Raw genomic sequence first — 9,941 nt, 5'->3', positions numbered from 1 at the left:
GAGGGAGGTGGCCAAGAGGAAAGGAGATTGTCAGATATAGGGCTGCAAGTATTACAGCTCTCCTAGCCCGTGAATAACTTTTAGATAGTAAATAACTTTTTGACATGATAGGGTATGTAATGCAACTTCAGCAAAGAGGATGACTGAAGGCACCCTGAAAGGGCTCTGTACTCCTTCCCACCAGGAGCGACACTGACTGACCTGCTATGTTCCTTGGACTCCAACAAAATAAAAGTCGGTTAAGCTGTAGTTAGGAAAGGGCAACTAGCAGTTCCATTACATTATAATGGCAGTTTTACTTTTCCACTCTTTCAAAGCAAAATATTATCCTACCTCGCTAGTATTCTGGCATTTACGAAGCAGTATGATATACAAAGATGATTTATATATGATGTACTCCTCCTCTGCAGCTTCTTTCCAGCCTGAGAGATGTTTTCTTTGTTAAGAAGTATATGGAGGGTGCCACTGCGGCTGTGGATCCTGCTGCTTTGAGCAAGTGTGCTCACCCACCTCTTTCTTGGAACTCCACAGGAGAAAGATGAGTGGTGAAAACGACAACTCCATGTAAGTACAGGATGAGAAACATTTTATTTATAACCCTCTCATAGTGGGTCTACCCTAACAAAAAATAAGCTTGAAAGTAATCCCAACTTGTTTCTCTGGATTCTTCAGTTTCTTGAAATGCAATTAATAAACCAGAGGTTTGTACTTTGCTTTTAGACAGTGATAGCATCATGGAGAAATCATGAAGGTCAGTTGCACTGTGGACAACTCCACATCCATCTGTGTCTTTTAAACGATACTTGTGCCTCTTCCTTATTGCCAGTTTTGGTCTGTCTCCATTTTTCTCATACCGGTCTGGACTGGCTGCCAAAGGGCCAGACAGAATCATTATGTTGACTTTGCTAAGACTTCTTCTGACACCTGCAGTTGTAGCATTTTTTCCCAGCTAGGGAGCATGATAGTAAGGCCTGACACAAATGCCAAAGTATGACAAGGGCACTTAGTGCAAGAACAATGTATGGTACTGACAGATTTACAGACAACTTTAAAAAGTTCTGATGTCTCAAAGGGACCAACCAACCAGGGATCTGATTTCCAAATAAGACAGTTCTTTCACGCAACCCTTGAAATACATTATATTTCTGTGTATGTTAGGAAGTCCTTGCTACTGAAAAAAACTGTAAATAAATCTGGTTGCAAATAATCAAATTCTTAGTTCGTCTTCTCAAGCTGAAGCCAAACATACACATAAACCCCAATGGCCAATTCTTCCTGTTTTACCACAACCCCGACATAGAATTTCACGTACCTGCACTGTTGGAAAAACATCATTATGTGAGGTCATCATCTTTTCCTTCCCAGAAATTTTCTAGTCCTGACAGTTTGTTTCTTCAGTGCAAAAAAGGCTCTAAAACAAGACAAAAGTAAACCTAACGGCTGGCCTCTTTCCTGTACCTATACCGTTTACTGTAGAAAAATGTTTCTTACATCTTGCTTTAGGAAATACTTTCTCGAGCAGTGAAGCCCACTGAAAACAAGCCACAGCTGGATTAATAAGAAAGCAAAGCTGGGATGCAGAGTTACAGGAAAAAAACTAGCCCGTCTGTTCTGTTGTTGACATGAAGGTTTACAATGGCTTTCAGGCAGCCTGATATGGTAAAAAGTCATAAAGGAAGGGCGAAAATAGTATTACATTTTCTAGTTTAAACTGTGTATTTTTATGTAGTCTTCCTTTGTAAAAGGTAAAGAACAATTACATTTTTACCAAGGTACAGCATGGGCTTAAGGCTAGGAATCTTAGTATGATTATAAACTTACATAGCTTGCAGTATTTCTGATGTGCTCTGACAACAGGCTCCATCTTGCATTCATGACAAAACTCTTGCAGAGATGGTTTTCAGTAACCACCACGGTATGACACATGCCTATAGCAAATGGACGTAGGTGGTGGCAGGTAAACGTGGCATGTAATGCTATCAGTCAGTACTGCAGCAGGTTGCAATGAAACAATGAGGGCCTCAGATACTTTTTTTTTTTTTACTGGGTTATAATCAATTATGTTGGTTTGAAAATTTCTTCTGAAACAGAAGTTTTGGCAAGTGTAATGCTAAGAATTGGGAAGAGTCATAAGTGTAAGTAAGTCAAAAGGTGTTATTGACTCTCCTGCTTTCAGGAAAATAACATGAAGAACAATGGGAGTCAATTGCTTTCATTACTTAAAGACAATACCTTTCCAGATGGACATTAATGATGTCAGTAACTGTAGGCAAAGATAAAAGTTTATCAAAGTTACTTCATGGTGATGATATCAAGTACCACAACCATTTCTCATACAGTAGGGAGCCACCAACACAGACTTCCATTGCTTTTGACTATGTGTAAAATTGTGGGTTTTAGTCTTGACAAGCATCCATCAAGGGATGAAAGCCAGCAGACAAATTTATAACTCTGCTGAAACTAACGGATATGAAATCACTTTGGTCAATCTCAACTGATGTTCAAAGTTTTGTAAAAATCCCTTTGGCCTGCACAGTAGAAGTCAGTTATGTTGTATACAGCGTAGAAACTCCAAAATGCTTTGCGGTTTAATGCAGATGGACACTGCTGGCTGCTCCGCTATAATGGATGGTTACTCTGCTCTGCTCACAGAACTGGGATGAACGCGTGACCCCACTGAATACTGTCACACAATATGACGATCTGACTGAAGTCAAGGTTGTAGTGATTAACATAAAGCAAAAAGTTATCCAGGTCTAACAAAGTATTATGTTTAGTTATGATTATGCAAATGAGATTACTGGGACACAGATAAACAGGATGGCTAAAGTCCAGTAAAGTATTACTACAGGTCTATACATGATATTTGTGGCATTGTATGAGGGAATATCGTATGAACTTTAGAACAGTCCAAATGTACCATTAAATGAACATATAAGGGCTGATAATCGAACATCAGTGTATATTTAACGTAGGGATAATTCACTAGTGAACTAAAAAGCTCATAATGTATGATAGTAACTACCGAAAAATGCATTAGTTGGTGTTTAAGAAAGGGGTTAAATGTAAGAAGCTAAAGCTTGAAATTTTTTGGCTGGTGCTGCTTGACAGATCAGCACGACTAAGTCTGATTATTAATACACAGGGTTACGCTTGCTATCTGCCATGCTGCACTAAGGAAGAAACCCAGGTGAGAAATATGGTCATGAGTTGAGCTTTTGAGTTTGGGTAAACCTATAGGAATCTGATTCCCAGAAGATTTAGATTAGTTAATGGAAATATTGTGGGCAGTGCTGAGCAGCTACAACACTGCAGAGCAGCATGGAAAACATTGGAAGGAGCAGACAGTATCGCTGTTCTGTATGCCATTAACTTCTTTAGAAGACACCAATAACGGAAGTCTTTATCTTCAGTCATTTGTCACAGGTGTGCATCTCCACAATTCCTATCCTTACATGCCTTTGCGCTAGATCTCCTTTGCACCACTAACATACATTCTTATTTTACCTTCTTACCTACAAAGGCATCCAGAATGAAAACAGTGAGTTTGTCTACGCATAAAATACCACTTTCTTTATTGCAGTGCTAGTGGGAAATCCAAGCAAAGGAAGACAAAGAACTCCCCATCCAAACCTAAAATCTTGGAAGACTCAGCTTTTGGGTGTGCAGAAGTATTATCCAGCATTAAACTGTTTATTATAAGCCATTATCTTCCCGTGTCAAAAATATTTGCCATAAGTGATGGCTCTACTATATTTCATTGGCTTCACTTCGAATCCTGTATCTGTTATTATGAAAGACCTTAATGGAGGCCCTGAGAGGCTACTTCCTGTAACACAACCCCAAAGTTGCAAGATACAATCGAGAACACCAAACAATTCACGTGTAGACTGGCTACACCAGTATCATCCAATACTCAATGAGATGGGACAGCAACTTTCATCATGGGCTATCTGTTGTCTTCTATGACAATGGTTCTTCTAGGATAGGTGTCAACGTCCACAAATATGTAGCGGACCTCAAATCTTCCTCTCTCAGGATTCTGCAAGGAAAACAATTTCAGGCTGTTTGTTTCTCCTTGGTAGTTTAAATTCAAGATTAAGCTTGTCAGTTATATCAAGCAATTGTACATACCTCTTTGACTTCTACGTGGACTGTTCCCCGCTTCCCTGGTTCAGAGCCCTCAATATAGAACTTCAAACGCATATGTTTCAGTCCATCCTTTACGTATTCAACATGACTAAAAACAAGTCAAAACAAAAACCCAACCCACCCAGCAAAAATACATATTATATGCTAGTTAAACTTCAAATTTAAACTTTTTATTTAGAGGAGCTGCTTAACTATTTTGTGAGAAAGTGTATTCCAATGCAGTCCTTACGCTACCAGGGGTTCCTTCTCTACTGCTCTTACCAAGCTCTACTGTAAGCATATAATGACTAGCGGAGCAGTTGAGGATTAACAGACAAAGTGCTTAAACATCCTCACCCCAGTCCTCCCCTCAAAACTCAACAGCAATCCAATGGCTGAAGATTCTGGAATTTCCTTGTATTTATTCTAAAAAAACCCCCCAGATTCAGAGCCTGGCATCTAGAAAGGAACACCCACATCACTAAGTGGATTTTTTTAGACGCTTTAAGTTACCAAGCCAAACCACACAAAGCATGTTTTGTGAACTTACAGATTGGTTAAATCACATAAAACAAAGAGTTTACTATATGCTTTACTTATTTTGGCAATAATTTTGTTCTACTGAAGTTGTGTAACTTTGGCTTCGATATCAGATCTCCAACCTAAATGCTGATATTTAGACTGGAGTTAGGTTATGCTCAAGTATTAGATAAATAGAAAGGTCACGTCACTTTCAGGGTAACCCCTTCCAGAAACTAATGGTCAAACTAGAGTTCTGGTGCTAGTTTATGTTTCCTACTGAAATTAATAACTGCTGCATACTACCAAGCTCTTATTTCCATCAGTCACGCCTAGATACACACCGTGAATTAAACTTCCAATACACTTCAAGGTGACACGATGGGTTACAAAGAACAAAGATGAATGAAGAGGCTTACTGCAGTAAATTCATATTCGAGGTGTTCATACACAAAAAAAATCTGTACATTTTTGAGACATTTAAGGTCATCCTTATACTGCAGACACAAATTCTACAACCTTGCCAAGTCCTTAGCTCAAAAATTTATTTAAAATACTACACTTCCAAAATGATGGAAAGTAAATACTAGGAAAGCTGACAGTACATTTACTTATTTATATAGTTTGTTTTACAGACAGATGCTTAAAACATTTGTGCATATCCTTTTCATTTAGCAGCTCCACTTTAAACACTTCTTCACAGAGTCTGGTGAAAAGATAAACTTCCACCAGTAAAAATCACCTTCCTCCAGAAAAAAAATTTCTCCATTTCATGGTTCAAGTTGTGTATCTGGGCTTATGTGTCCCATTCTGTATGAAACCTCCTTGAATAAATTCAAGTCAAAGAACCCAATAAAGACAAAGCTCCTGTTGGATTATACTGCAGGAAGGATTTACATTTTGTAAGAATTAGTTCTGTTGTTTCCCTCAAAAGGAGAATAATAAATAGACACACTCATGAAATGTTTAGGTGAGAGAGGTTCTGTTAAATACACAGTAGAGATGTGGCCTCAAGTACCAAAAAGCAATATAAGAAATAGGCAGTCAATACTGCGTATCAGCTCAGGACAATATAGTCACTGCAATGACTACAACCTGTACAGTCAGACCCAGCCTAGCTTTAAACAGAACAAGCTGGATTCTTGAAAGTCTGAAAGTTAGTACCTCCTGCTCTTTATGGCCCGATAAAAACTACTGCTTCAAAAGGGGAAAAACTCTCAAAGAACAATTTTTCAAAGAACAGTTTCACTCTATTTGAGGGTTTCTGACTGTAAACTTCAGTCAGATCCCTGCTCCCCAGAGACATGCCTAGGTCTCTGTGCTACTCTCTTCAGACTCGCCCTGTTTTTTGGAGACACCAGCTCTACCGTGCTGACCATTGCTCGTATTGAGGCACTCAGAATTGGCATTTTATATTGTAAGTGCACTGTATTTAGTGGTATGGGCCACACAAGAGGTACTGCAAAAAACTGCTTTCATTTTCACTCAAAAGTGACAGGGCACGTCACATACAGTTCATTAATCTAGATCTAACTTGCTATAATATGACCCAATGCGTCTTTGCTGTGCAAAAACTAGCGTCTGTACGTGGCAAACACCAAAGGGCACCTGACAAGCTGTCGTCTTCCTCTTCTTGTTGCCTCCCCATAACCTTTAATAGATTCACCAAAAACACCAATTATCTACAAGAGAAAAGAGGTTCGAGTTGTCAGAAGGTATCACATTCAAACAGATACTCCAGTATCAGCTCACGCCCCTGCTGTGAATGCATTTTCTCTCAACAAAATGGCCCTTTTGAGTCTCATGTGTCAGGAACAGAGTTTATGAAAGAAAACAGCGTAAGGAAAATTCCTCTGTATTTCAGTGCTTTTCTTTACAGTCACATATTAAACGTCTAAAATAAATCCTACTAATATCTTTCATTTGTACTGTCCTCTGAGATTATGACATTTTAATCTCTCTTCTGTGTATTTTATATTTTACTGACACTTTGTGTAAAAGGAAAAAAAGCCTATTTGCTCATGTCTCCTCCAAGACAATGTTTCAAAGTTTAAAATGCAAATGCGCTGCCCTTCATATCATCTAAAAACCACTACTCTTTAAGAAATTAAGTATTTCTTTTTTTTTTTTTCAGATATATAAAGCCAGACCAAATTAACCTAGTTTTAAACTTACTTTAAAGGTGGTTAGAAAGGGAGAGTGATTTTTACTGTTTAAGTACTGGAGAGAAGTTTTAATTCAGCAAAGTTGTTCCAAAGCAGTCTTCATTTTTATTCTAGTGACAACTTGTCACTTCGTATCTAGGTTATCCTCAGTTGCATCTGTGGCAACCTTGTTTGAAAGCGTTTCCATGCAGTTCTTGTTTTGTCTGAAGTAGTGGTTTTTAGAATCTAGTTTTAGATTTATTTTTGTTTACATCTAGCTATCTTAATGTGACTCTGTGATCACATGACTGTTCTATGTCTCTTTTCCTGTCAGCCACGGGAATGCTAACTGTGTTTCAAATGAAGTTTAAATTTCTGGATACTTAGGCGGTGTTTTGCAGAATGACAGAACCCTACTGAAGTGTCACACCAGAATAACTGTGCTGAGGAAAGGCAACAGGCTTGATCTACAAAACTTAAGTAGGACCAGTTGCCTCCCTGACCTGCAGAACTCCTTAAGTACTACATTTAGCAGGCACTCAGGTATGTCTATTATAAGACTTTCTGTATGGGGACACAAGTTGTGCTGTGGCACATTCACTTAACTTGGCTTTTAGCAGGCTAATTCACTCAGGCTCAGTGCTGCCATTAGCTTGTCCTAATACGGACTCCAATTTGGAGCCAACCCGCCTCTGGCCAGCTAAAAGCACAGGCAGATCTGCTGGTGTTTGCCTGCTAAGCACCACGTGGGTCTTCCTGTAGCTTTGCTTGTGAGATTCCTTGGGCAAACTTGACTCAAAGAGAGAGAGTAACCACTGAGAAACATAAACTTATGACTAAGGTTGAAAAACCAACCTCAGGGTGAGATCTGCATTTCTCCAAGGCATCTCCGTAGATCTTACTTGGACTAGAAGAAGAGAATAGCTCTTTAAAAATCACATAGAACAAACCACCTGTAACAGAAACAACAGCAAATGGAATGAAAACTGATCAAACCAGATGGAATTCATGAAAAGTGTCTTCTGATGAAGAATATAATTTTTAAAAATAACCTGTGACACCAATTCCAACAAGCACCACAATAAAATAGGTAAAGTCTCTTCCAGCTTCTTTCACTGAAATAGACAGAAAACAACGCAGGAGTTACAATCTTGGACAGTAAGACTTGCATAGCTTTCTTATATAAATGCTCTTCTATTAGTCTGCAGCTCAAAAAACATTTTGGCAGAAGAAAAAATTCCAGTAACAGCTTCCATAATGCCTCATCGCTAAATGAAAGAGACCACGGAACATCTCTTAGGTTGTACAGGGCATGTTTATATCTCTGTATTAAGCCTTATTATTTTCTGGTTTTCCTACTAGATGTTTTCAGGATTAGCACTTATTGCTACTTTTTGTGTACATGAGAGCTAGTTTTTTTAAGAACTAATGAGGTATTTAGCACTGCAGTATTAAAGCTACCATGTAAACCCATAATCGTTGCAATCCTTATGCAGAGAAAGGGAGGAGTAAAAATAAAAAAAGTGTAAGCTTATAAACTGCACACACTGACTAAAAATAACTGTTTTTATGAATTCTCAATCAAGAGAGCAATAAAAAGGAGGGATATTAAACCAAAATATGTATTTTATTTATTGAGAACGTTAACTGCAGTTTATCTGATTAGTTCCTATCTGTTAGTTTTGATCTAATGTAGTAGTAGAAGGGTCAGTATACACTCCCCGAAAAGTCATATGGGATTCGCTGCTACAAAGTATTTTTTGAGAACTTGGCAAGAGACTACTGATCTGTTCAAGTGATAAGGTGTTCCTTTCAGTGAAGTACAAGTTACGGAGGCAACTTTACTAACAATTTTTCCTGCAGTCTTCTAATCAGTTGAGGGTGTTTTTCATAAACATTTTCGGAGCACTTAGAATTTCTGAGACTAATTATGTGGTAACCACTTCTCACTGAAGTGAATGAGATCAGCCAGAGTGACGGCCATCCTATAAAGAAGCTAGCATCGCACGTGGAGCTTTCGACAATTTTGCTGGAGGTAAACTTGTTTTGGCAGCAGAGACAGGTTGTGCGTGATAGGTTTTCCTTTGGAAAAGGAAAATGAGAGGCTACTAGCTCTTGTCCCTGCTGGGACTTAAACACTGAATCAATAAGCTGTTGGGAAGAAGCCACAGTTTCTGTTCTGCTTGTGCAATACGTACGCTGAAAGGTATCAACTGCTGCAAACAGTACGACGTGAAAAGAAACGGGCTGCTTTTCTGAGCTTTTTTTTTTTTTTTCCCCCAATTCCAGAGTTTGGGGGCTATAAAAACCTCAGCTGCGCCAGCCTCTTCGAGCAGCGCAGAGCATTCCCGCTCCCCAGTGACTGCAGCCCGTCTTACCTTTCTGAGCAGCCGACAGCAGAGTTTCTTCTCTCCGGCCCCTTTGCACGGACACGTGCTTATCGCTACTATCGCCCGGTTTTTCAGCTCTCAGCCCCCCGGCTCGCGTCCCGATACTCCGCCGGGCGGCCCGCAGCAGCAGGGCGAGCTCCCTGCCGGGGGGCTGGCGCCGCCATTTCAGGCAGAGCCCCGGCCCAGTCCCCGTCCCCAGCAGCGCCCAGCCCGGGGGAGCGAGCAGCCACCTCCCCGGGGCGGCCCGCACCAGGCAGGCGGGCAGCATGCCGGGGCAGGGCTCCCAGGCGCCCCGAGGGAAGCACGGCGGAGGCAGCCGAGCTGAACGGAACGTTTCTGCCGCTCAGCCCCGGGGGAGCCCCTCGGGGGGCAGAGTCAGGGCAGCCTCCCGCCCTGAGCGCGGCTCCGCGGCCGGTGCCTCGGGTCAGGAGCCCCCACTACCCTTTCGCCGCCGACCCACCATGGCCCCGGCGGAAACCTTGGGGGCGGAGGGGAAGAAAGCGGCAGCGGGCCCTGGGAGCGGTAGTTCGGGCGCGCTCCCTCTTGCGCCCGCCGCTAGGAACGGCTCCCGGCCCGGTCACTACAGCGACCGCCATGCCGAGCGCCGCCGCCACAGCCCGCCCTCACGGGGCGGGTGCCCGCCTGCCGTCCCGGTCACCCTTTTTAAGCTGCTTTGTTGTGTGGTGTTTTTTTTTTTTTTTTTTTTTTTATTTTATACTTTTTTTCCCGCCACCCCCCCTGGCCGTGCCGCAGAGAA

At 41.2% G+C, this 9,941-nt stretch overlaps 2 protein-coding genes across 3 annotated transcripts in view; one reads left to right on the top strand and one right to left on the bottom strand.

Annotated features, from left to right (window-relative positions):
• Positions 1–291: 291 nt before the first annotated feature.
• On the bottom strand, positions 292–9,634 carry TIMM21 (translocase of inner mitochondrial membrane 21 homolog (yeast)). 2 transcript variants are annotated; one of them, XM_010577921.1, is made up of 6 exons: positions 9,173–9,634; positions 7,847–7,909; positions 7,650–7,747; positions 6,259–6,332; positions 4,135–4,240; positions 292–4,042 (listed from the first exon to the last, which is right to left on the bottom strand). In XM_010577921.1, the coding sequence occupies exons 1-6, from the start codon at positions 9,450–9,452 to the stop codon at positions 3,950–3,952; spliced, it is 714 nt and encodes a 237-aa protein (XP_010576223.1). In that variant the 5' UTR covers positions 9,453–9,634; the 3' UTR covers positions 292–3,949. The 2 variants fall into 2 exon arrangements, with proteins under 2 accessions (XP_010576223.1, XP_010576224.1); XM_010577922.1 differs by lacking the exon at positions 7,847–7,909.
• The window catches only part of FBXO15 (F-box protein 15), a 27,564-nt gene continuing 27,073 nt past the window's right edge, over positions 9,451–9,941 (top strand). Inside the window, exon 1 of the mRNA XM_010578002.1 lies at positions 9,451–9,818. Coding sequence (XP_010576304.1) covers positions 9,451–9,818 — 368 coding nt within the window. The remainder of the gene's footprint in view (positions 9,819–9,941) is intronic.

The sequence above is a fragment of the Haliaeetus leucocephalus genome, unplaced genomic scaffold (assembly GCF_000737465.1).
Source record: "Haliaeetus leucocephalus isolate CR32 unplaced genomic scaffold, Haliaeetus_leucocephalus-4.0 Scaffold587, whole genome shotgun sequence".
Taxonomy (NCBI): Eukaryota; Metazoa; Chordata; class Aves; order Accipitriformes; family Accipitridae; genus Haliaeetus; species Haliaeetus leucocephalus.
The sequence above is the reverse complement of the archived record's forward strand: the minus strand, read 5'-3'. Positions and strand labels throughout refer to the sequence as shown.

Excerpts from the sequence above, each read along its gene's own strand:
- TIMM21 (XM_010577921.1), bottom strand. The coding sequence starts at position 9,452 with ATGCTGCCCGCCTGCCTGGTGCGGGCCGCCCCGGGGAGGTGGCTGCTC. Across the intron at positions 7,910-9,172 it reads GCTGTCGGCTGCTCAGAAAG|TGAAAGAAGCTGGAAGAGAC; the intron begins GTAAGACGGGCT and ends TGTCTATTTCAG. Across the intron at positions 4,043-4,134 it reads TCCACGTAGAAGTCAAAGAG|AATCCTGAGAGAGGAAGATT; the intron begins GTATGTACAATT and ends TTTTCCTTGCAG.